Source organism: Choloepus didactylus, chromosome 2, assembly GCF_015220235.1.
Source record: "Choloepus didactylus isolate mChoDid1 chromosome 2, mChoDid1.pri, whole genome shotgun sequence".
NCBI classification, from domain to species: Eukaryota; Metazoa; Chordata; class Mammalia; order Pilosa; family Megalonychidae; genus Choloepus; species Choloepus didactylus.
The window spans coordinates 216,207,395-216,230,725 of NC_051308.1; the positions used below are offsets into that span (position 1 = coordinate 216,207,395).

At 44.5% G+C, this 23,331-nt stretch overlaps 1 protein-coding gene across 4 annotated transcripts in view; it reads left to right on the forward strand.

The window, feature by feature from the left end:
• CSMD2 (CUB and Sushi multiple domains 2) overlaps positions 1-23,331 on the forward strand; it is a 646,653-nt gene that overhangs the window by 462,965 nt on the left and 160,357 nt on the right. For all 4 annotated transcript variants that reach the window (XM_037827786.1, XM_037827788.1, XM_037827789.1 and 1 more), the window contains 4 exons: positions 3,341-3,543; positions 8,649-8,840; positions 15,407-15,545; positions 18,782-18,969. In XM_037827786.1, the coding sequence (XP_037683714.1) occupies positions 3,341-3,543; positions 8,649-8,840; positions 15,407-15,545; positions 18,782-18,969 (722 nt within the window). The remainder of the gene's footprint in view (positions 1-3,340; positions 3,544-8,648; positions 8,841-15,406; positions 15,546-18,781; positions 18,970-23,331) is intronic.

The window sequence follows — 23,331 nt, forward strand, 5'->3', positions numbered from 1 at the left end:
CCTTCCCCCTCTTCTCAATCAAGTGTGGGGCCGCAGCCTGCTGGCCTGTTTCCTGCTGAGCACCCTGAGAGAAAGAAGCCCATCTGTCTTTGTTCTGTCTGAAGCCCTCAGAGGGGAGGCCTGCCAGGTGAAATAAAACAAAACACAGCCGCTGAGAAAACACAACAAGCTCTGTCATTGAGCAGTCTTCACCTGTATCTGAAAAGCCTACCTAGGAAATCCAAGAGAATCACTTAGATTCTATTACAACTAATTGGTGACTGACAATATTATGATAGATGATAGTGACAGATGATGGATAAATATAGGTAGGTAGGTAGATAGATAGATAGATAGATAGGATAGCATAGATAAATGTAGATAGATCCAACAACAAATATCTAAAAATGTAACTAAAAATTTATTCCCATTCATGATGGTACCAAACACCCATATACTTGTAGACTGCCAAGGAATGAATTTAACAAGAAGTGTGCTAACATCAAGCCATAAAACTTTGCCAAGGTACATAAACTAAGCCCCAAATAAATTATCTGCAACGTTACTGGTTGGGAAAAAATAAATAACATAAAGATGACAGTTCTCCCCAAATTAATCAGTAAATATGTGCAATTCTGATCAAAATCTCAATGGGATTTTTTGGGACTTGATAACCATACAGTTTATCTGAAAGTATAAATTTGGGAAATTAGCTAAGAAATTTTCAGGAAAAAATATGATGGGGAACTTGCCCCATAAGAAGATCAAAACTACAGTAGCAGTTGTTCCTTGTACCACAAGTAAAATCCAATATAGGCAAAGGGGGGAGCCACTGGGACCTAAGAGAGCCTAGAAGGACACCCATGACCAAGGTGACATTTCAAACTAGTGAGGAGGGCCTGGGTGGTCGAGTTACTTGTGGGTATCCATTCCACAGGGGCCCACAAGCCTGTCCAAAGTGTCTGGCATCTCCCAGGCACTGGGCTCCAAGAGTGAGCAGAACCTGGGCCCATGCTCATGAAAATTATATTCTATTTGTGGAGACATATAGTAAAGAATTAAATAAAATAAGTATAGACTGTGATAAATGCTCAAGAGGAAACAAATGGTGGGTTTTTTTTTTCCTTTTTATAATTGTAGCTCATGCTTTAATGTTGGGCTCACTGTGTCGTGTAGTTCCTTGGATTTTTTAAAAAAATATTTATTCTGTTACCATGTATACAATCTAACATTGCCTCTTTTAATCATATTCAGATATATGTCTCAGTGCTGTTAATTGCATTCACAATGCCATGCTATCGTCACCACCATCCATTACCAAAACATTTCCATCATTCCAAGAAACAGGGTGTTTTGATAGACAAAATATTCAATTACGTGGGCATTGGGACAATTGGGTGTCCACTTGGAAACATAATGAACCTACAAATCTCAAAAAATGAAATTATACAAGTACTGGGAAAATATCAAAGTTTTGTGTTTTAATCATTTTAGAGGGAAGACGGTTTTTCCTAGCATAACATGATACCCAGTATCCTTAAAGGAAAAGATTAACCTACTTAATTATGTAAAAGTGACGAATTTCTTTACCAAAATAGACACTGTAAGCAAAATTTAAAGGTAAAAGAGGCATCAGACACTAAGAAAATATTAGCAATGAACATGTAAAAGAGGAATTAAAATATATAAAGATAAATTAAAATCAGAATGTATAAATATAATGAAAAAAGAGAAGTAACTCAATTAAGATAGGTAATGGATAAGAGATTTAAATGGCTGCAAATATACGCAAAGATACCCAACCTTACTGAATTATCTAAACTCAGAACACTAGTGAAATTTCATTTTTGTCTAACAGATGGGCAAATATTTGAATATAGAATATACTTTACAAGTTTAGAATATCATGTTGGTGAGATGAGATTCAAGGAGAATAGCCACATTGATGTTTAGTGGAAATATAGAGTGGCACAGTCATTTGGAAGGACAAATTTTTAAAAATATATATGCTCCCCCCCCCCAAAAAAATTATTCCTACAAGTCAAGAGAATATTAAGTGTTCAGATATTGGGGAGTTCATTGTTATCTGATGTAAAACAGTGAAATATAATAATGTCTATTTCTGTAGAAAAAAATGAAATAGGTGTGTATGTCCATAAATGTAGTATTAAGTAACAAAAGAAAGTAACACAAAAATATGTAAAATATGTTCCCATTTGGGGTGGGGTGGATATGTATGGGCGTACATTGAATAAAAGTCTGGAAGAGTATGGGTTAAAATTAATAGTAAGTGAAGATCTCTGGAGACCATGCTATTGTGCGAAAAAGAGAGAGAGAAACTTTCTTTTATTCAGTACATCTGTAAATTGTTTGTTTTTCTCTGTCTTGGACACGTCTTATTTTTATGATTTAAAAAGATAATTTTAAAAAGAGAATGTGATAAATGGATTAGACTTTGAAGCAGAAAAAGGACATTAGTAGAGAAACTGGTGCGTTCCAATTAAAGTCTGGAGTTTAGTTCGTAGTAATGTACTGATGTTGGTGTCCTAGTTGTGACAAATGTACCATGGAAATGGGAGAAATGGTAAGGGGTCCATGGGAATTCTCTGTATTATCTTTGCAACTTTTCTGTAAAACCTACAATTATTCCAAAATAGGGAGAAAAAAAAAAAATGAGAGAGAGGCTTGTAGTTAAAGCATCTTTGGCTGCCAGGACCTTTTAGTTCCAGAAGAATGAGGGCTCCTACTGAGTGCACGGGCCCTGAGAGCTCTGTCTTTGGTCTGTAGCCCCACCCCACCCCCACCCACGGAGACCCTGCCTGGCCTTCTGAGGTCTACAGGGATTACCTGCGCCAAGGCTGTGTGTAGCTGAAGTCCCCAGAGTTCTGCTCTGAAAAGCCAATGTGTAGGCTTACAAGGCCCCCACAACAGCTGGGCCAGCTTCTCAGACAACCCACAGCTCCCTCTGCCCTTATCCCCTGCCACCACCACCCACCCACTTTTTTTTTTTTTTTTAACCTATGTTCTTTTATCAACCCAGACCCTGCCTTCTCAGCAGCTCTCTTCCCCAAATCTAGAATGATGCTAGAATGGGCTCAGGAGTGAGGTCTGGGGTCCATGTAAGATCACGGGATGGGGTCTGAGAGTGGCAAGGTGGAGCTCATAATAATAAACAAGATGCACAAAATCCATGCCCCTCACCCTTATCCCCACTGCTAGAGCCCCCACTGGGAGGACTGGGAATCCTGAGGATGCTGCCAGATCCTGCCTTCTCTTCCTTCCTGCAAGTCTCCTCCCAGTAAAACCCCTGGGAGGAGGGAGCCGAGCCCCCTGTAACTGCTGCCCCCTTCTCCCCATCCAGGCTCCACTTCCTGGTGTTCGACACCGAGGAGGTCCACGACGTGCTGCGCATCTGGGATGGGCCTGTGGAGAGCGGAGTTCTGCTGAAGGAACTCAGCGGCCGGGCCCTGCCCAGGGACCTGCACAGCACCTTCAGCTCAGTCGTCCTGCAGTTCAGCACCGACTTCTTCACCAGCAAGCAGGGCTTTGCCATTCAGTTCTCAGGTCTGTGCTCGCCTCTGCCAGCCGCATCCCCGAGTGCCCCACCACCCAATGCCAGCCTCCCTCCCTCCTCCTGGTCCCTCCCTTTCCTCCATCTCTCCACTCACATAAAGATATGTATTGAGCCTCTGCTCTGTGCCCGGTGCCTGCTAAGTAACATTCAAATATCCATGCTTTGACACTCATGTAAATATACATTTACACACAAATGGAATTTCAGCTATAATGGAAGAACTTAGAGGGTCACCTTGGAGCTTCAAGGAGGATGTTCCAGAAAAGATGCCCGAGCTCAGACCTGAAAGATAAGTGGAAGTTATTTAAGAAGAGAGTTTCAAGGAGGAAGTGGCCAACAGTGGCACATACAGGGTCCGTGGACTCTAATTAAATGGAGAAGAGGGGAAAGAGCATCCTAGGCACAAAGAACACACGAACAGTGCAGAGGGAAAGAAGGTTCTGGAAATGGAGGGTTGTTCACTGGGATTGAAAGTCGGAGCGAGGAGGAATGCAGGGGAGGTATGAGTTGACGGTGGCTTTGGGCACCGTCATGGAAGAGCCAATAGGATGCCATGTTCTGGTTCTTAGTTTATTGCAGGTCTTGGTAAGGACTGGAAGCCAAACACAAATAATCTAAATTAATTAATTATACACTGCAGTAGCCAAATATGGAGGCACACGACAAAGTGCTACCAAAAATGAGCAATGCTCAAATGCCCAAGTCTCAATATTAGATAATTTGTATGATTGGTCCTGCCTCCTCCCTGGGATGCTTCATCTCATCTCCTGTGAAGTGCCTCTTCCATCACTCATCTCCCTGAACAAGTGACTCTGCCTCAGCTTGGGCTTATGTTTATTATACAGCAGCTGTCTTCATTATCCTCTCCTCACTCCACTGTGTTTGGGGTGGGGTGCGGGGAGGTTTCTGTGGTGATTCCAGAGCCAGGCTGTGCAGCCCCTGTGCCATCCTTTGCCTCATGCCTTCACCCAGTTGGTATATCAGTGAAGGGTGGGTGGAGCATATCTCTGGCACCACTAATCCTATAATGGGGTTGCAAACCCTACTTCTAGCTACTTTATGCATCTGTCTTCCCTATGGAGATGAGCATTTAGCAACATGTATAGCAGATGAGGGTCTCCAGGATCATGTTTCTTTATTCTGAAAAAGGACTCATCCACTTGACACACATGCAAGGAATATCTTCTTATGGGGTTCACTGGGAGTCTTCTTCCTGAAACTCCAAGCACCTGTTCACCCCTGGAGAAAGTGCTCGAGACCACTGGACCTCCACCTAAGGATTAGAATCCCACCAGAGGGCAGCAAGGGGGCTGCAGGTTACATAAGCAATTCCTCTTCCCTGGGGTTCCATGCAGTATCAATTGGTATTGCAAGGAAAAGAAGTTTGCATGGTCAATGAATGTTAAGAAGGTCCTTGGGTTGGGGCAGACTTAAAAGAAGTGATCTTTAATGTGGGACCTCTCAGAACTTCTGGTATGCTAATGCATTTGAATTCCAAGGATGTCTGGTATGCCACAATTCCCAAACATATTTGACCACGGATGACTTTTTTTTTAGGCCATCTCAAAAGATGAGCATCTGATGGACAAACTTTGGAAATTGCTGGGATAAGCAATAGGAGGATCTATCAGCAGTAAGAAAGAGATTGCTCAGTTCCTCTCTCTGGAGAAAAGAGGTTTATGAATAATGAAAGTCAGACATGTATTTTCTCTGAATGTGCCCAAGCTTATGGGTGTGGCTTTAAAAAAATAAATTTAAAAAAAAAAAAAAAACCTCATAACTGTCCTGACAAATTCCCCCACAGATTTGCATTGTCTGACCTCTGCCTTGACCTCAGTGCTGCCCCATGGGACAGATTCCCTGGGGCAGGGTGCTGTCCTGCTGCTGTGCCTTTCTCTGGCTGCTTTCTCCCGTATTGCCCCCCCTATAGAAATGCTACTCATCCTTCAAGGTTCATCTCAGATGCCACTTCCTCCTGAACTCCCCATTCAGAATAAATTGCTGTGGTCTCTGGCTGTGGCCTCTACATCTTCAGCACATTGTCACCACCAGAATTCTTCCTTTTCTTGAAGTTGGCCACATACTCATGTCACACAGAAAACTCTTTGAGGGTGGAGGCCGCACCGTGCCTCTTGGACCCCCTCCCCACGGTGCATGCATGCAGCAAGCAGGTTCTCACTCGGTGCTTTCTGAATGAATGAAGAAATGAACAAATGAATGCATGGTTTATTCTAATACGAGAGTTTCCTTGGGCAAACTGCCCTGAGCATTGCTTAGGTCCCCAGAGAGGGCAGTGGCCAAGCTCGGAGCCTGGGCTCCAGGAAGCCCGTGACAACCTGGCCTAGGGTTCTGGGCATAACTGAGGTTTGAGAAAGGTCACCTTCCCTGTTGCTGTCATCAGTTAGCAAATACCAGTTTCACTCTGGGGAAGAGAGAATGGCCCACCCCGGTGCTAACTGTGTAATGTTTGTTTGACAGGGGATTGTACAGAAATGCCAGGGACCATTAGTGCAGGCTTGGCTTTATTAAATAAACATGACTGTGTAACATCTAACATCCTGTTGGTACCATGTGGATCCAGCCTTTCTCTGGGGCTTGACATGCAGCTCAAATTCAGGAGCATTAAAGGGAGAAAGTGAGAACAAGGAAAGGTGAGGGGGAAGCACTGAGAGAGAGGGAAGTATAATCACTATTATCTATTGAGCAGGCACCTTGCTGAGCTCTGTGCTATATTATAGCACCATTATTTATCCATGTTGCAGGTGTGGGCTCTGAGGTCCCCCGAGGTTTCTCAACCAAGGCCAGCTAGTTAGTAAGTGGCAGAGCCTGGATCAAAACCCACATGTCTGATTCCCAAACACAGGCACTTAATCATTGCACTCTATTGCCGCCCGTATAAGTATTCTTTTCAAGCATGGTCAGAACAGTGGGCTATTTTTCTTCTAGGGAATCATTTACATTTGTACAGTGCACCGTAAAGCCAGAGAAGAAAGCTAAGTCTGTTTTTAATTGGGAAGAAAGAAGATTAATCTTTATTTGACTTTATAAATAAATTCAGTAAGTGTCAGATGGTGATGATTTGTTTGCTCATTCATTCATTCAACAAATATTTTTCTGAGGGAGCAAAACAGCCAAGGTCCCTGTTCTCATAGAGATGTACAAGTGATGTACAATAAAGAAGCAAACAAATGAATTAGTACTTGTTGTGCTATAGAAAAAGAACAAAGCAAGATAATATGATACAATTGATGGAAGAGAGTTGAGCAATGAGCCCAGAAGGTGATCACAAATGCCTGTCTGAGGAGGGGATTTTAGACCTGAGAAATGAATTGAGCAGATGTAGCTAGCATAGGAAGATCTGTGACAAGATCATTCTATGCAGAAGGACCCACACGTGCCGAGGCCCTGAGGGGGTCCTGAGCTTGCTATTATATTGGGAGAGCATTTTACAAACGTGGCTGGGGCATAGTGATGGCAGATCCTGGATGTTGTTAGTGATTAAATCTGGAACATGTTTCTAAAAGCTGACCTCAAAAGAGGAGGGCTTAAGATAGGACACCATATACCACTGTTTGGCAGACTTCGGTAAAAGGCCAGATAGTAAATATTTTAGCTTTTGTGGGCCATGTGTTTACTGTCGTAATGACTCAGCTCTACCACCATATCCCCAAAGCAGCCAGAGGCAGTATGTAAACAAATAAAACTTTATTTACAAAAATAGGCATAGAGCTAGATGTGGCTATGGGCCATAGGTGGTGGTCTCCTGTCTAAAGGTGTTATTAGGTGTAAGGCATCAGATACTGTAACTCCAGAATAGATCTTATAATTAGTAACATTAGTGTGTAGCATTGCCCTAGGCCAGTGCTTCTCAAGCTTTTCTGCAGGAGCCTTCCAAATAGCAGAGTGACTATCTGGAAGGAGGTCTGGAGAGTGTAGCAAGCACAAAATCTCCTTGAGGCTTTACGTTTTCACTTAAGAACCAACATGATTCTTACATTCCACTCCGTAATAATAGATTCATGTGTTTTAGTTTAAAAGTAATTTTTCCCAATATTTCTGAGAAAAACTGACATTCTAAGCAAATAAGCATTGTCCATCCTGTGTTCTCCAGAACCTCCTGCACCCGGGATTTGCCAGCCAGTTTGCAAATGGTGGCATAGGTGATGGCCAAGCCCTGCCAGCAGCTCTGGGCTGTGGAGGCAGCTGGGCTTGTGAAGCCTCAGAATCCACTCTCCAGACTTTCCTTTTAGACCATTCCCTTTGGTGTGCTCTCATGTTTCATTTGTCCATTCATCCACTCACTCATTCTTTTATTCATTTGATCCTTCTTTCCATCATTGATTCCATGTTTTGAAACACCTGCTCTGTTAGAGTAGTTCAGGTATTAGACTGCAAACAGCTCACAAATTCCTGAGTTTTTGAATTTTTAATACATCTCAGCCACTCGTGTTTGTTTTGAACTCAGTTACTCTGCCACTTGCTACAAACATCTGATTTTTCTCTGAGCATAGTTTAAAAATGATGGGTCCTTGGTGGTTTGTCATGCAAGAGAGAGCACCCAACTTCAGTGACTCCCTGCAATCTCACAACCACCATTCAAGCACCAGCTCACAAACTCCTTTGCAACCCTTTTGATTGAATACATGGAGTTATATGCCATTATCTTGTCACTCCCTCATAGTGATAATGTTACCTTATACAAAATTGCAAGGTGTTGTCTATGTGATAGCGCTTGTGTTCTCAAATCAAACTGAACTGAATTCTACATTCATAATGGTGCAATCACGATTAAGTCAGCATTTCATGACAGGCTGATGATGGGAATGGTGAAAGCAATGGGGGATGGATGGTGGTGATGTCAGTGAGAGTGACAGTGTGATCACAAGTGGTGATGGGCATAGCAGCCATCACGGTAGTGAGAATGGAAGCAGTGGCACTGTTGCTGCAGCTAATGACATGGTGTGGAGGTGACAGCAGTGGCCACAGTAGTGGTCTTGGTGAAGGAAGTGGTGATGTCAACAAGGGCAGTGAGCTGGGAGCCCCGTTGTCCGACAGACATCTAGGCAATCTCATTTCCTCTTCTGTTAACTTCTAGTGTCCACAGCAACATCCTGCAATGACCCTGGGGTCCCGCAGAATGGGAGCCGAAGTGGCGACAGCTGGGAGGCTGGCGACTCTACAGTATTCCAGTGTGACCCTGGCTATGCGCTGCAGGGAAGTGCGGAGATCAGCTGTGTGAAGATAGAGAACAGATTCTTCTGGCAGCCCAGCCCACCAACGTGCATTGGTAAAAAGCACTTGCAGAGTGAGCCCTTCCCTCTGGTGTCGTCAGTCGCACGCTCCAGATCCTCCCACAAGTGGCAGCTACATCTTGAGCTTGGGGCCAGGAGAATCTGCATAGCAAGTTGCAGAAAACCCCAAGTCTACCCTGGATTGCATGCATATGTGCACACACATGTACAATCACACTCACATTCTGTGTGCACACACACACACTATAAATTCTCTTTCCAGCCTGGTCCCAAAGATTTCTAAATCAGGCATGTCTGCCCTTTTCTCCCTGGCCCAGGTTGTTTTGGTTGGAAAGGGGATAACGAACCACCTCAAGTAGCAGTAGTCAACAGTCTCCAAAGTGATTCAGGGCACCCAAGGCTCAGGGTGCAAAGGACAGACATTTGCTCTTCCTTTTCTCGAGGAAATAATTGGTTACCTGGGTTTTAGTTCTCCAGATCTGTCCTTAAAATCTCCCCATTTGACAGATGAACAAACAGAGGCTCAGAGACTTGTCGGAAGTCATATAGCTCATAAAGGCTGTGGCCTGAATAATTCTGCTCCCTCGAGGCCTGAGGCTAGAAGGAGGAGGATCGTGAATGGAGAGGGGAGCAGGAAAGAAAGAGAAATACAACAAGCATTCCAGGTGCTCACTTCCATGTGGCTTTTTTTCTCAAGCAAGATAATGTATGCATTTATCTCCCATGTCAGCATTGGGTGCTACAAGACAAGAGACTGGCAGTCATTGAGTTTTACTGTGTGCCATCCTCACACTGGATGTTTGCTTACATAACCTCATTTAACTTTCCCAACAGCTCTCTGAAGTTAGCACCATTCCCTCATTTTACAGTTCAGGATACTGAAGCTTAAACAAATTTGAGTATCAGTCTGAATGCAAAGCTTTTCATTTTCCTCCTACACCACCTCCCATACTGGAGATGGGTTCAGAGGATTTCCTGAGACATACCCCAGCAGAATACCCTGGACATTTACTAAGTAGCCTCAGTGGGAGGCATAGTTCAAGCATCTGAAGACTGTCCTGGCCTTTGCTAGTCATGGCCCCAAGGCCTGGCATTAATGGGCAGATAATCAGTCTTATTCCTCAGTGGAGATTAGGAAACACATGGGTGAATGGGACAGGAAGCACGGTGAATGTACAAGGGACAGGGAGTTGAGCCCTGGGTTCTAGAACCACTTTAATCCTTAACTACATGTTGCCATATGTAGGTAGAGTACAGGATATTGAATAAAGCAGTTCTGGGTTTGGTTCCTGACTCTGTAATTTTTAGTTCGGTGACCTTGGAAAAAGTGCTTCAACTCTCTGAGCCTCAGTTTCCTCATATGTAAAGTGAAGGTAAATATACTTCCTTGATGGGAAGCACTTTACCCTAATCTCAAGAAATACTGATCTCCCTCTCTCCCTCTTACCTTCCTCCCTCCTTCCTTTCCTTTTTTGGGTCCTTCTTTCCAGTCTAGGACTCGCTTCCCTTCCCTAAACCAGAATTCCCTCCTCTGGTCAAAGGAATTCTGGGGAGGCCTAGGCAAGAATCAGGGGACCTCTGAGGCCCTTTTCAAATTCAGTGTTCCGTGAGGCTATGATTCCTTAAGCTTACCTTACAGAAAGGCAGGTCTTCAGATGAGGCTGTCCCAGGTGGGATGGAGGAGTTCACTGTGTTGAGCTGGTGAGAGCAATAAACGTGCAGTGAGCAGGACAGAGAGGTTAATTCAGCTTTCATTACCCATTCTTCCACACTCAGCTTTGAGAAATGTTCCTCAGGCAACAAAATGAATGTCTTTGCCTCTTCTCTCAAACAGACTGGAAATCCTAGTGACAAGCCCCTAATTTCCAGCTCCCTTGGCAGTCGGCCATGACTGGGTCTAGCTGACCTTGATAACTCTTCATTATAAGGCGAAAGAAAAAGAAGAAAACAAATATGTATTGAGCATCATCTACATGATAAGCACTGGGTTACACATTTTAGCTACATTATTACTATTTAAATTACTGTGTGATAAGAGCGCAGGTTCTGGGATCTAATTTCCTGTGTTCAAAGCTGGCTTTACCACAACAAGTTGTGTGGCCTTAGACAATTGACTTAACCTCTCTGTGTCTCAATTTCCTCACCTCTAAAACAGGGAAAACAGCAGCACTTACCTCATGGGGTTAGTCTGAGGATTAAATAAGATAATACTATAAAGTACTTAGAACTCTGCCTGATTCACAGTAAACACTGTTTATGTTTGAAGCCATTGTCATCATTGTTCTTTTTTTATTTTATAGATGAGGAAATGGAGGCTCAGAGAGGTTAGATAACTTGCCCAAACTCACACAGCTAGTAAGCGACATTGTCAGAATTTTAACCCAGGAGTGTGTGACTTCAAAAGTGATGCCTTTTTCTCAACTTTCACCACTCAATGTGGTCTGCCCACTTCCTGGCTCTCTTGGATCATTCTTGGAATGAACATCAGCTTGTGCCCACTCCCATCTGGGAGCCCAAGGTTTAGCGAGTGCTAAGCCTGGGCCAGCAGGGCAGGGCCCTCGTTCTGCTTCTAACTGGTAGAAGGACAGTGGGAGTGGACAATGGGATGTAACCAGGATGTGGGGTAAGTGCCCTGGATGGGTAGTTAGACCCTGCTGCTAGTTCCAGTTTGACTCCCCAGCCCCAACCCCAAATAGTAGCTGCCAGAAGAACACTGCTAAGGCCTCATTTGGTCTCCCACCACTAAGCTGCCATGCTTGCTAGTGCCTGGGCCTGGGAAACAGAAGGAGGCCTTCTTCTCCTTCATGAAGCCCTTCTCAGGAGCCCATCCAGGGCCTTCAGGCACAGCTGGCAGAGAGCTGTGGAGCCCAGGCCTGGGCCCTGGGCAGGCAGCAGATGCCTGAATGCAGGCACAGCAGGCTGATGCCAGGAAGCCAGCTGGAAGGGAGCTCAGCCAACACAGAGGCCTGGAACCCAAACTCTGCAGATCAACAGAAAAACAACAGAGTGGTTTCGGAAACACCCAGACTCACCCAGTCTGCAGCAAGGTAGAGGAAGGAACCCTGTTCTGACCATTCTGGGAGGTTGCCCAGAATGGAGGCATCATTGGGTTCCCTTGGAACGACGCACCAGGGAACTGGGACTTCTGACATAACACAGTCTTTCTATTCACTTTGGCTACTTCAGACTGTGTCTCCTGGCTGGCTTGGATATGGCCATTATCTGTGGACTGGAAATTGCAGCCGTCCTTTAAGTTCAGGATTTTATCCTGGTGATACAGCCCTCCAGTCCATCCTACCTAACTAACCCTCCACTCTAGTGGAGGGATCAGTGGAGAGAAGGTAAGACACAACCAGACCTGACCCAAGGAACCATCCTCCCCCATAGAAGCTTTTTCCCCATTCGGGATGCAGAGAGGAACACTTGCCTTTCTATTCCCGCTGCCACCAGTGATGCTGAAGCGGTATGGAAAAATGGAAGAGTCATGGGCTTTGAGTCTCAGAGTGACTTTGGGCAAGTTACTTAACCTCTCTGAGCTTCAGTTTCCTCCTTTATAAATCAGGAAGGATTGATCCATAGTTCACTGGATTGTTAAGAGACATAAATGAGCTTGTGTACCTGTCTTAATCTGATAGGGCTGCTGTAACAAACTACCACAAACCGGATGGCTTAAAACAGCAGAAATTTATTGTGTCTCAGTGCTTGAGCCCAGAAATACAAACCCAAGGTGTCAGCAGGGGAGAAGCCTTCCTTCCCTCTTCTAGTTGCTGGTGTTTGCCGGCAGCCCTTGGTGTTCCTTGGCTTCTGGCAGCAAACTCTGCCTCTGTCTCTACGTGACCCTCTTCTCTCCGTTTCTGTCTGTGTTTCTTCCCCCTTCTTATAAGGACACCTGTCATATTGGATTAAGGGCCCACCCTACTCCAGTATGGCCTCATTTTTCTCTTTTATAGACCAGTATTTATTGAATTGGTAATGCATGTTCAGCGTGAGAGTTAGTAAACGCTCTGGGTAAATGACAGATCAAACTTTTTTGGCATTGCCAGGTATTGCAATATTGTGCACCATTGGTTTTCCACTTTTTTAAAATAAACCTTTTTACTGAGATATTATATATATATATATACAGAAAAGATACAGTAAATAACTATGCAGCTAGAAAAGTTATCACAAAATGAACACGTCCATGTAATCACCACCCAGGTCAAGAAATAAAATATTTCCAGCACCCCAGAAGCCACCTCCCTCGTGACTCACCCCATCACTACCTTCTTTCTTCTGCCCAGAGGTAATCACTATCCCACAGATTACTTTTGCCCATTTGGGGTTATTTTAGTATGCATTCTTTGGTGTCTGGCGTTTTTTTCCTCTCAACATAATATTAGCCCAATTTATGCATGGTACTATGTATAGCAATAGTTCATTTTAATTACTGAGTGGTATTCTATTATGTAAATATGCCACAATTTCTCTATCCATTTAATTTTTTATAGACTTTTGGGATATTTTCCTTTTAGAGCTGCTATGGACATTCTTACACATTTTTTTTAGTGTGCATGTGTGTGCATTTCCAGTGGATATGTATCTAGGAGTGAAAGAGCTAGGTCATATAGTGTACTTACATTCAGCTGTAATAGATGCTACCAAATAGCTTTCCAAAGTGGCTGTACAATTTTTGTTCTCATCAGCTGTGTATGTATGCTGCACTACATCTTTAACAACACGTTATCATCAGCCTTTTAAATTTTAGCCATTCTGCTAGCTGTGTGGTGGTGTCTGATTTTTTTTTTCTTAGAGAAGTCATAGAAAAATCATGCAGAAAAATACAGAGCTCCCATACACACACACACACACACACACACACACACACACACACGCATGCACATGCAGTTTTCCCTATTTTTAACACTTTGCATTAGTGTGGTACCTTTGTTACAACTGATGAAACAATAGTATTAAAATTATACTATCAACTATGGTCCATAGTTTGCATTAGAGTTCACTGTTTGTGTTCTACACCTCTATGGGTTTTTTTTTTAATTCTAGTAATATATGTACAACTGAAAATTTCCCTTTTTAACCACATTCAAATATATACAGCAATGGTATTCATCGTATTCACAATGTTGTGACACCATCACCCCATTCGTTACCAAAACTTTCCCATCACCCAAAACAGAAACTTTGTACCCATTAAACAGTAACTCCCCATTTCCTCATTTTAACAACTAATTACATATCCAATGACCCTATTTCCAAGTAAGGTCATGTTCTGAGGTGGTGAGGGTTAGGACTCCAACATATCTTTTTGGAAGGGATGCAGTTCAACCATCAACTGTTATCTGAAATGCATTATGTCATGTCTGATATGTAATAGACTCCCACCTGAGTATTTCAGGTACTCAAGATGGTACTAGGGATATATTTTCCCATGAGAAAAACCCCTGCAATTCACAGCCACTCAGTTCTTGTGTTCCTCCCTCCACGTTAGGGCTTTTGTGGCCTGACCTGAAGACCTCCTGTTTTTCAGAGACCACTAGGGGAGCTGACCCGGCCCTTTAAATCTTGCCCTAAGCAAAAGCCACAGCAGGAAGCAATAAAAGTCAGCTCTATACAAGCAAGCCTATTCTCTTAGCTTTGGTGCTTGGCTACACTTTGACTCCCATCTTGATGTCCTGTCTTAGAGTTTCTGGCCTTCACCTGACTGGCTGGCTCTCTGTGCTCCTTTGGGTTCACCCTTTGCAGGCTCTACTGCCAACCCCTGTGGGTGTCCAGTGGTTTTCAGACCAAGCCACATTTATAGGCTCGGCCATCTTTTCCTGTTAAAGACCCCATACGCTTCCCAGCTTCTGCTCTACCAAACCCTCAGGCTGTGTGACAGCCTGGCTGTTTCGGGGAGATCCTGGTTCAGGATCTGGGGAAGCTGCCCAGGAAGTCCCTGGGTGAGTAATCCAATGTATCATCCAGCTACCCTCCTCGTTCTCCACTGCCTGAAAGGCCTGTGAGTCCAGAGCTGGGAGACCACCATGCACTAATTGAGAATTTGTAAAATCTCCATACAACCAAGGTACAAACAAACTCTTGGACGAGGCCTTTTGGTAAACTGGAAGATATCTGCAGCTGAACAAATGCCAAGAGCACTGGCAGTGTAGAAAGCCAGCAGCAGTTGGCAGGTAACATGATTATGCTTTCTTCTCCCCCTGACATCAAGTGCACAGGAACATGCGGTAAACACCTACAAAGCTTGCCTGGAAGCCTGTTGTGGTGACAGTGGAAGGAGATCATGTATTTGATATGCCCAAAAGATAGCCAATGGCTGTCATTTATTATCTATTTACACCAAATGCTTTAACAAACATCTCTAATAATCTTTACAACCACCCTATGAAGAAGATCCTACCTCTTTTTTACAACAGAGGAAAAGCACTGAGGTCCAGAGAGGTTAAGTAAGTTCCCTGAGGTCACACAGCCAGGAAGTGCTTGAGCCAGATTTTAACTTAGCTCGATCATACTCAACCCCTTCTCTACTGTGCCTTATCAATACCGGTTTGAATCTGACTAAGGGAAAGGGGACAGTCTGACCCTCGTCTTCCTCTCTCCTCAGCTCCCTGTGGGGGAGACCTGACTGGACCATCAGGAGTCATTCTGTCGCCAGATTACCCGGAACCCTACCCACCAGGCAAGGAGTGTGACTGGAAAGTGACCGTCTCGCCAGACTTCGTCATCGCCCTGGTATTTAACATGTATGTACCTTTCCCCCGGGGTGGGAGAGGAAGGGTTCAGACCAGCCTGGGTGTCAGGACTGGGGTCTCTGGGTAAGTAAACACAGGACCTCTGTGAGCAGAATTCACAGTTCAGTGGGAAGTGAAGACATTGAAAAAGGAGACACTAGCGTTTGCTGCATCTCTCCTGTGTGCCAAGCAGCAGGCTCCGGGCTTATTTAATATTATCTTATTTAATCCTTAAAATAATGTATGAAATGGCTACCTCTGAGGAGACAGATTCAGAAAGCAGGAACTTGCTGGATCTTTTTCGCCTCCCTCCTGTTCTTTCCTCCTCTCCTTTCTCCTGGCTCCTGCCATCCTGCTACCAGCATGTGAACTGGCTCAGGTTTCTCTCCCGCCCTCCCAATCTAGCTGCTGTACTCTCTCTTCTCTCTGCTATACCGTTCACGGGCAAGCTGTTCAGAAGAATCATCTCTGCTTTTCTCTACACTCTCAACTGCTCACTCTCAAGCCACTGGAGTCTGGTTTTTCCCCCACTGTTCCACTGGAAAATCCTCTGTTAAAAGACACCAACAAAGTCCTAATTGCCAGATTAAAGGGCCCCTTTCCCTGTTTTATCCCACTCCAGCTCTGGATCATGCCCTCCATCCACACTGCTTTTCCCCTTGGTTTTTGTGCAGTTACTCTCCCTGGTTCTCCAGCATCCTCTGTGATTTCACACCTACCTTTTCTTGCCCCTCTTCCTTTGCCAGGTTGGATCCCTGGCCTCTTCTCTTCTTGCCCCTCACCTCCTTCCTGGACAAGCCCATCCACTCCTGTGGCTTCAGCTTCCTCTTGGAAGTGGAGGACTCCCCTGTACCTGCCTGGAATCCCTCCCGAGCTGCAGGCTCCCACATCTGGCTGTTGGAGCCACTACTGACTTCACATTCCTCATATTTCCCCCTCTTTTCCATCTTCTCAGCTACTGTCTTGGGTCAAGCTCATGTAATTTCCCATCTAAATTACTGCCATAGTCTCCTATCTGGAATTTCTACCCCTATATTGTCTTCCATGACCTTCCATCATTTAGCCAACTGTCAGAGTGACCTTGAGATTTGAAAATGCGAAAACCCACATTCCATCTTAACATCCTGTAGCGAGACTACTCAGCAGTAAAAAGGAATGAACTACTGGTACATGTAACGATATGAATGAACCTCAAAGATATGCTGAATGAAAGAAAACAGACACAAAAAGCACATAATGTATGGTCCCACTTCTAGGAAATTTTAGAATCAGCAAGATTAACCTATAGTGATGGAAATCAGATTGGTGATGGCTTCTGGGGAAGAATGACTGGGACAGGGCACCTGGGAATGTTCTGGGGTGGTGAAGTGTCCTGGATCTTGATATGTGTGTGTCAAGTGGTACTCTGCGGAGCTGCTCATTTTACAGTGAGCAAATTAAACCTCGATTTTAAAACAAATCTTTTCTTGTATTGTCTCCTTCTTTCCTATAAATTAAGTTCCAAACTCCTGAGATTCATGGCCCTTCCCTGTCCCTCCAGTCAGTCCCCTCATCCCGGCCTAACCCCTGAGTATGGCTGAACTACTTGCAGTTTCCAGTGTCTGTTGGACTATTTCATGCCCTTGTGACTTTGCCCCTGCTTCTCCCTTCCAGTGACTTCCTCTTCCCTCCTTGTCCAACCAGTGAGCATCTTCTCATCTTCCAAGACTCAGCTCAAGCTTGACCCCCTCTGTGAAAGCTTTATTTTCATTCTTCCCTGAGGATCTTTGTATGCCTTGTACAGACATCATACTTTCCCTTGTTACTTACTCTTCACTTCCTACAGCACATCAACTTCTTGAGGGCAGGGGTGAGGTCCGGCATATCCCCATATCCTTGGCACCCTGCACAGTGCCTGGCATAGTGAGGGCACTCAAGTAATATTTGATGATGGGGGAAGGAAAAAACAGATTGGAAGTAATTAATTAGGAAAAGCCAGAGCTATAATTCGTGACCATGCTTGACTCACCTTTCCCTGATGACTTTGAAAGATCAGATGGGTGGAAGATGAAGACTGTAACAACCTGCAGTGGTGGGGGCAATGTCTCAGTCCATACCAGCCTGGAAGGGTGCCCTGGAGCAAGGAGGCCAGTGCATATCTGGCTCTACTCCCACACCTTGTCTCTCTCCCAGCCCTATCCTCTGTCCTAGAGATGTTGTCTCCCTCTCCCTGCCATATGTCTTATCTCCAATATAGAACAGCCATTTCTTTCTCAGTTCAGCCAAATGGAGTATCTGAGTATCCTTAGCCCATGGCTAGGCTATGCACATATGAACGAGTTTGGATCAGAAATCTGTTCTTTGCAAACTCACTTTCTTTTATTCTGTTGTTTTCCTTTTCATGCACTTGACTGGTATTGATTGCCTTTGTTGGATATATACCTAAGAGTAGCAACACTGCATCATAGGGCAGGCATATGTTCAGCTTTGGTCAGTCTTGCCAAACCATTTTCCAGAGTGGTTAAACCAATTTGCACTCCCACCAGCCTGGAATGAGAGTCCCAGTGACTCCACATTCTCATCAGTACTTGGTATTTTCCATCAATTATCATTCGACCCATTCCAATGGGATAAGTTACATTTGAAGCCTCTAATACTCTCTTTGCTAAATTAAGAATTTTTAAAATGGATTTTCTCCACACCAGAGTCAGCACAGCTGGGAGGAAGGCACACCCATGGGTGTCAGGGGTGGGTGGTGTCTCAGATGTTGTCTCAGAGAACTGGAGAACGGGCTCGGGGACAGAGGAATGAAGATAAGGTCCTACATGGACCTCTTCCTGCCTGGGAATGGTTCCCTGGGGGGGCTGGTTCCTTCTTGGCAAGGGAGATGGAGTGCCTCACAGTATAAAGAACAGTGGAATCAGTTAAGAGACCTGGGCTCTGGACCTGCCTTGCCTGACCTCTCGGTATCCAAAGTTGGCAACTCATTTTCCCTTCTGAAAAAGGTGTTCAGCTCCGGCTTTCCGGACGCTGACTCTGGAATCCTCCCCCTCTGCCCCTGAACCTTCCTTATCCATCTTCTCTCCTGGCTGGGAGGTCATCGGGGCTTCATTGTCCCCATTCCCACCTTCACAACACGGGGTGGAGGTGGGGGGCAGTAGTGGGGGGCGCTTGCTGTCCCGGAGGCTTCAGCCTTTGGTGGAGTCGGAGACCCAGCACGAGCTTTCTTTGACCTTAGCGGGTGGGGGCGGGGTGTTTTTGTTCCCCAGCTTTACCCTGGAGCCTGGCTATGACTTCCTCCATATCTACGACGGACGGGACTCTCTCAGCCCTCTCATAGGAAGCTTCTATGGCTCCCAGCTCCCGGGCCGCATCGAGAGCAGCAGCAACAGCCTGTTCCTCGCCTTCCGCAGTGACGCGTCTGTGAGCAATGCCGGCTTTGTCATCGACTACACAGGTGGGGGAGCAGGGGGAGGCTGCCGAGGGCGGGCCAGCCCGGCCTGTGGGGGGGATCCGGAAGGCAGGGTAGCGCAGTGGGAGGGAGTTGAGCTGGACCACGGAGGGCTCCCCCAATCATGGGCCTACTGCTCCTGGTATCCACCTGCCCTGCGGACCTCCAGGAGCCTCAGTTTTTCACCCAGGGCTGGGAGAGGAGGGGGCCAGAGTTCTGTTTAAGTACCAATTTCTACTTCCAAATCATTACCCTCTTCTCTCTTTTTCCTTCGAGGCTCGTTCCTTCTAGCTTGACTTCACTCTCATAATCCCATCCCATACCTACCAGCTAGTATTGTTGTGGTCACTCCCCTGCATTCATTCAGGGTTCTGATATGAAGCTCCATCTTTCTCTCCTCCAACCTGGACGTCTACAGGATCCAACTGCTAGGATCACAGTGTCTGGACTTCTGTCCCAAGAACACTCAGGAGCCTTGTCACAAATGACATTTTCTGATACTTGCTGATCACATTTTCCTGTGCTTCCAGCTGTTCCATTCATTCATGCCTATTGCACTTTTGAGTTTATTAAAACAGTGTAGAAGCCGAGAGCAGGGGTCAGCAAATCTTTTTTCTTAAAGGGCCAGAGAGTAAATATTTTAGGCTTGCAGGCCAGACAGTCTCTGTCACAACTACTCAGTTCTGACGTGTAGCACTAAAGCAGCCACAGATAAAATGTAAACTAAAGGGCACGCTGTATTCCAGCAAAATTATATTTGCAAATGAGGCCTCCATCCCTGCCTGGTCAAGACCATAGAGTGTTCAAAGCTCATGCTTACCACTTAGCAGTTGTGTGACCGTGGACAAATTATTTAGCCTCTTGGAACCGCTGTTTCTTTATCTATAAAATGGTGATAGAATAATTCCTTCCTCATAGAAATTTTGCAAAGGTCAATGAGTCTATACATTAAAGCGCTTTATGGTGCCTGGCACATATCAAGCATTCTATAATGTTCACATATTGTTATTCATAATAATAATAGTTCTAGGCTCTAAAGCACTCTACTTTCTTCTACTCTTTTGGTCCCCTTTGGACCTTTTCTTCTTCCCTAATTTTCCCAGACCCTGTTATCAAAATCCTAGCTCCATTTCTTACTTGATTTGTGAGCCTGGCAAGTCATTATCTCTTGGAACACAGTTCACCATCTATAAAATGGTGGTAATATTAATTAGGCAACAGAAGATTAAGATGAAAAGATATTTTATGCGTACATATTCTAAATATATTAGTGTATCTCCCAGCATGTACTAAACATTCTATAGATCCTCCAGTAATGGTAGATCTTGTTACTGATACTAGAACCCAAGTTCACCCAGACCTCATCAGCCTGCGTGTGCTAATGAAAGTACATTACCAGTTAAAATTAAAAGATTTTTTGGCTCATGTCCCCTGTTTGCATAATATAGGACTTCAGCAACCTTTTAAAGTATTCTTTAATTAAATATTTCTGGCAAACCCTGGCAATATCTCACATGAGCTCACAAATAATACTAATCGTGATAATAGCTAATGCTTATTTAGTGTCTACCAAGTGCCAGGACTGGTAAGTGCTTTATATCCATCAATTTATTGAAATCCTTGTAACTATAGATTTTCTGCTATTCGTCAGGTGTAGTTCTAGAAAATACTTGGTGCATAGAACAGAGAACATTTTTCTTATAGTCTTCTTTCCTCATGGGGCTGGCTTAGGCAATGATATTTTGCTTTCCTGTCTTCCTCCAGGCACCTGCCATTCTGTAAATTCCCTGTACCTGCACTGGTCTCTACATGCCAGTATCAGAACAAACACAGCCAGACACTTTGGAATGTTAACAGAAGGCATGATTTTGACTTAGCCTGGGACCGCATCATTCCACCCACCCTCCATCCCCACTGCCAAATCATCGTCATCATTTTTCTTATTATTCATCTGTTTAATCACTCTCTCATTGTCCTGCTGTTGCATAAACCTTACAAAACTGCAGCCTTTATTAACCTAGATGGCTGAGCACTGCCAGAAAAAGTTGTACCACCATGATATTGGGAGCCACTACAATTATATCCTTTGATCTCAGCCAAGCCTTAGCAACCGCCAGGCATGCCTCTGAATTGTCCCAATTGGGTTCTTCTCCTTGGTGATGAATCCAAAATTTCACCCCAGATGTCATCACTTTCAACCTAATTCTTACAAGATGACTTCATTTCATTTTCCCTGGATACAGTAAGCTGCTGAGTAGAAACCCCCATGGCTTCTTCCCCAGCCATCTTGTTCTTGGCAACCTGGATATGGCCTGCTCTCCCCCAGTTTTTTTCCCACTGAAATTATGATCTGAGAATCACACTCCCGGTCCTCTTTCCCAAGTACGCCCTTTCCACATTCTGCTGTTGGCCCACGATGGTGTCTTGAGGAATCCTCAGGTCTAAAACACAGCCCCAGGGAATAAGACCTTCGCAGCGGCTATCTGAGCCAGCCAAGCTGGACAAAGGAAGGCCAGTTGCTGGGGGAAGGAGGAAAGTGAACCACAGCCTACCCATGCACACTCCACTGCCTTACTAGAATCTGTGGTGCAAGTATCACAATAATGGAGGAAGCAGGGAGGCTAGTGAGACCCTGGAGCTGTCTTCCTTCCTTCCCAAATTGCACATCCCCTAATATTAGCCAACCCCCACTATTGCCCCAGATCTGGTCAGCCAGCCCATTTGGTGGGACCCAGGGACCTCTTTGCCTTACCCCATGGTCTCCTCCCCAACCTAGAATCCCAGATACCTGGAATTGGTCTGCTCTGTTTCTGGGAACTTGGCAATATTCCCCCATGCTCAGCGCTTTTGTAGGGCTTAACTTCTTTGAGCCTCAGCTTCCTCTTCTCTGAAATAGGTATGGTGATACCACCTGGATGAGTTCCTGTGAGTGTTAGTGAACAGGCAAAGTGCCTGATAGAGTGCTCAATGCCAGTAGGCACTTTGTGCATACAATCTTCCATCCATTACCTTTTGCCTGTGTAATCAGTATTTCATTTGCTCTTCCTTTGTTTGGAAGGGAAAAGGATATGAATCTCTCTTCATGGGGCTAATCCAGTAGAACGTAGTACATATTCTTTTCTGTTTGCTGATGATATATAATGTGAATATAGTGTTTTGCACATGTATATGTATGAGTGTTGAATATATAAAGTATGAATGTTGGGGGCAGGGGGGTCTTGTATACTCCTTCAGTCTGTAGCAAAGAATGTGAGTCCATAGGACACCATAGATTGAGATGTAGCCTAATAAGGATTTGCATATTGGATCCTTTTTAAGAAAAGAATTGGCTTCATTCATCCAGAAGCCATCTGTGTCTCTGCCCAAAGGCAGAATCCTGTCTTTAAGAGAGATCCAGGAATCTGCTAATGGTGAGGATCTGAGTCTCCTTTGAGCTGTCCTGATTTCGGACATAAGGGAAGCCTCCAAGAGCCCCTCATGGAGAGAGGTTCCCAGACTCAGCAGGGCTTAGCACAATGAAAACCACTCTCTGAGGTCAGTCCCTCCTCTGATTCAAGGCAGGGACACCAGGAGCCTTTCCTTGTGTCCTGCCAACTTCCCAAATAGGAAGCAGAAACAATTTAACTGTATCCTAGTCAGGGATCATTTAGTTTCAAATCAATAAGCCCACTCCAAATAAATTAAGCAAAAGTAAGGGTAATTTATTGTAAGAATGCAAGAAACAGAAACCCAATCAAACCAACTTGAGACCAAAAAGAACCTTCAGTATAAGAAAAAAACTAACAGCCAAACTAAGCTAAAAGGAGTTTTATCTTTTAATAATACAGATAACACAAACTCACTCTAACTTACCACAAAAAAAGAGAATATATTTTCAGAATATAAAATCCCAAATGCAGGAAGCAAAACCTCCCAAGAGACTGAAATCAAGATGGGAGAGTAAGGGGTTGAGATTACCCTTCCAAGCCCTGCAAGGCCACTTGGTCTCTTTTCCCTCCTTTTTTATGAGTATTTGCTACATTCTTCTCTCTGCAAATCAGTTTTCATTGCTTCTCCATTCTCCTAGTATGACTGTGTCACCCTCCACTTTGAATCACTTCCCCAGCTTGTGTTTCAATTCCAAATCCCAAAGAGATCATCAGATTGATACAGCTTGAGTCAAGTATCCACTAGCAGAATCATGGGATTAACCTTTTTCATAACGAGCTAGGACAGAAGAGGCATTTTTATTAATTTGTTCACTCAGTAAATATTTATTGAGTACCTACTTTGTACCAGACACTGTTATAGGGGCTGAGAACAGAGCAGGGAACAAAACAAAATCTGTGCTTCCAAGAAGTTGACATCCTAGTGACAACCAGATGGACA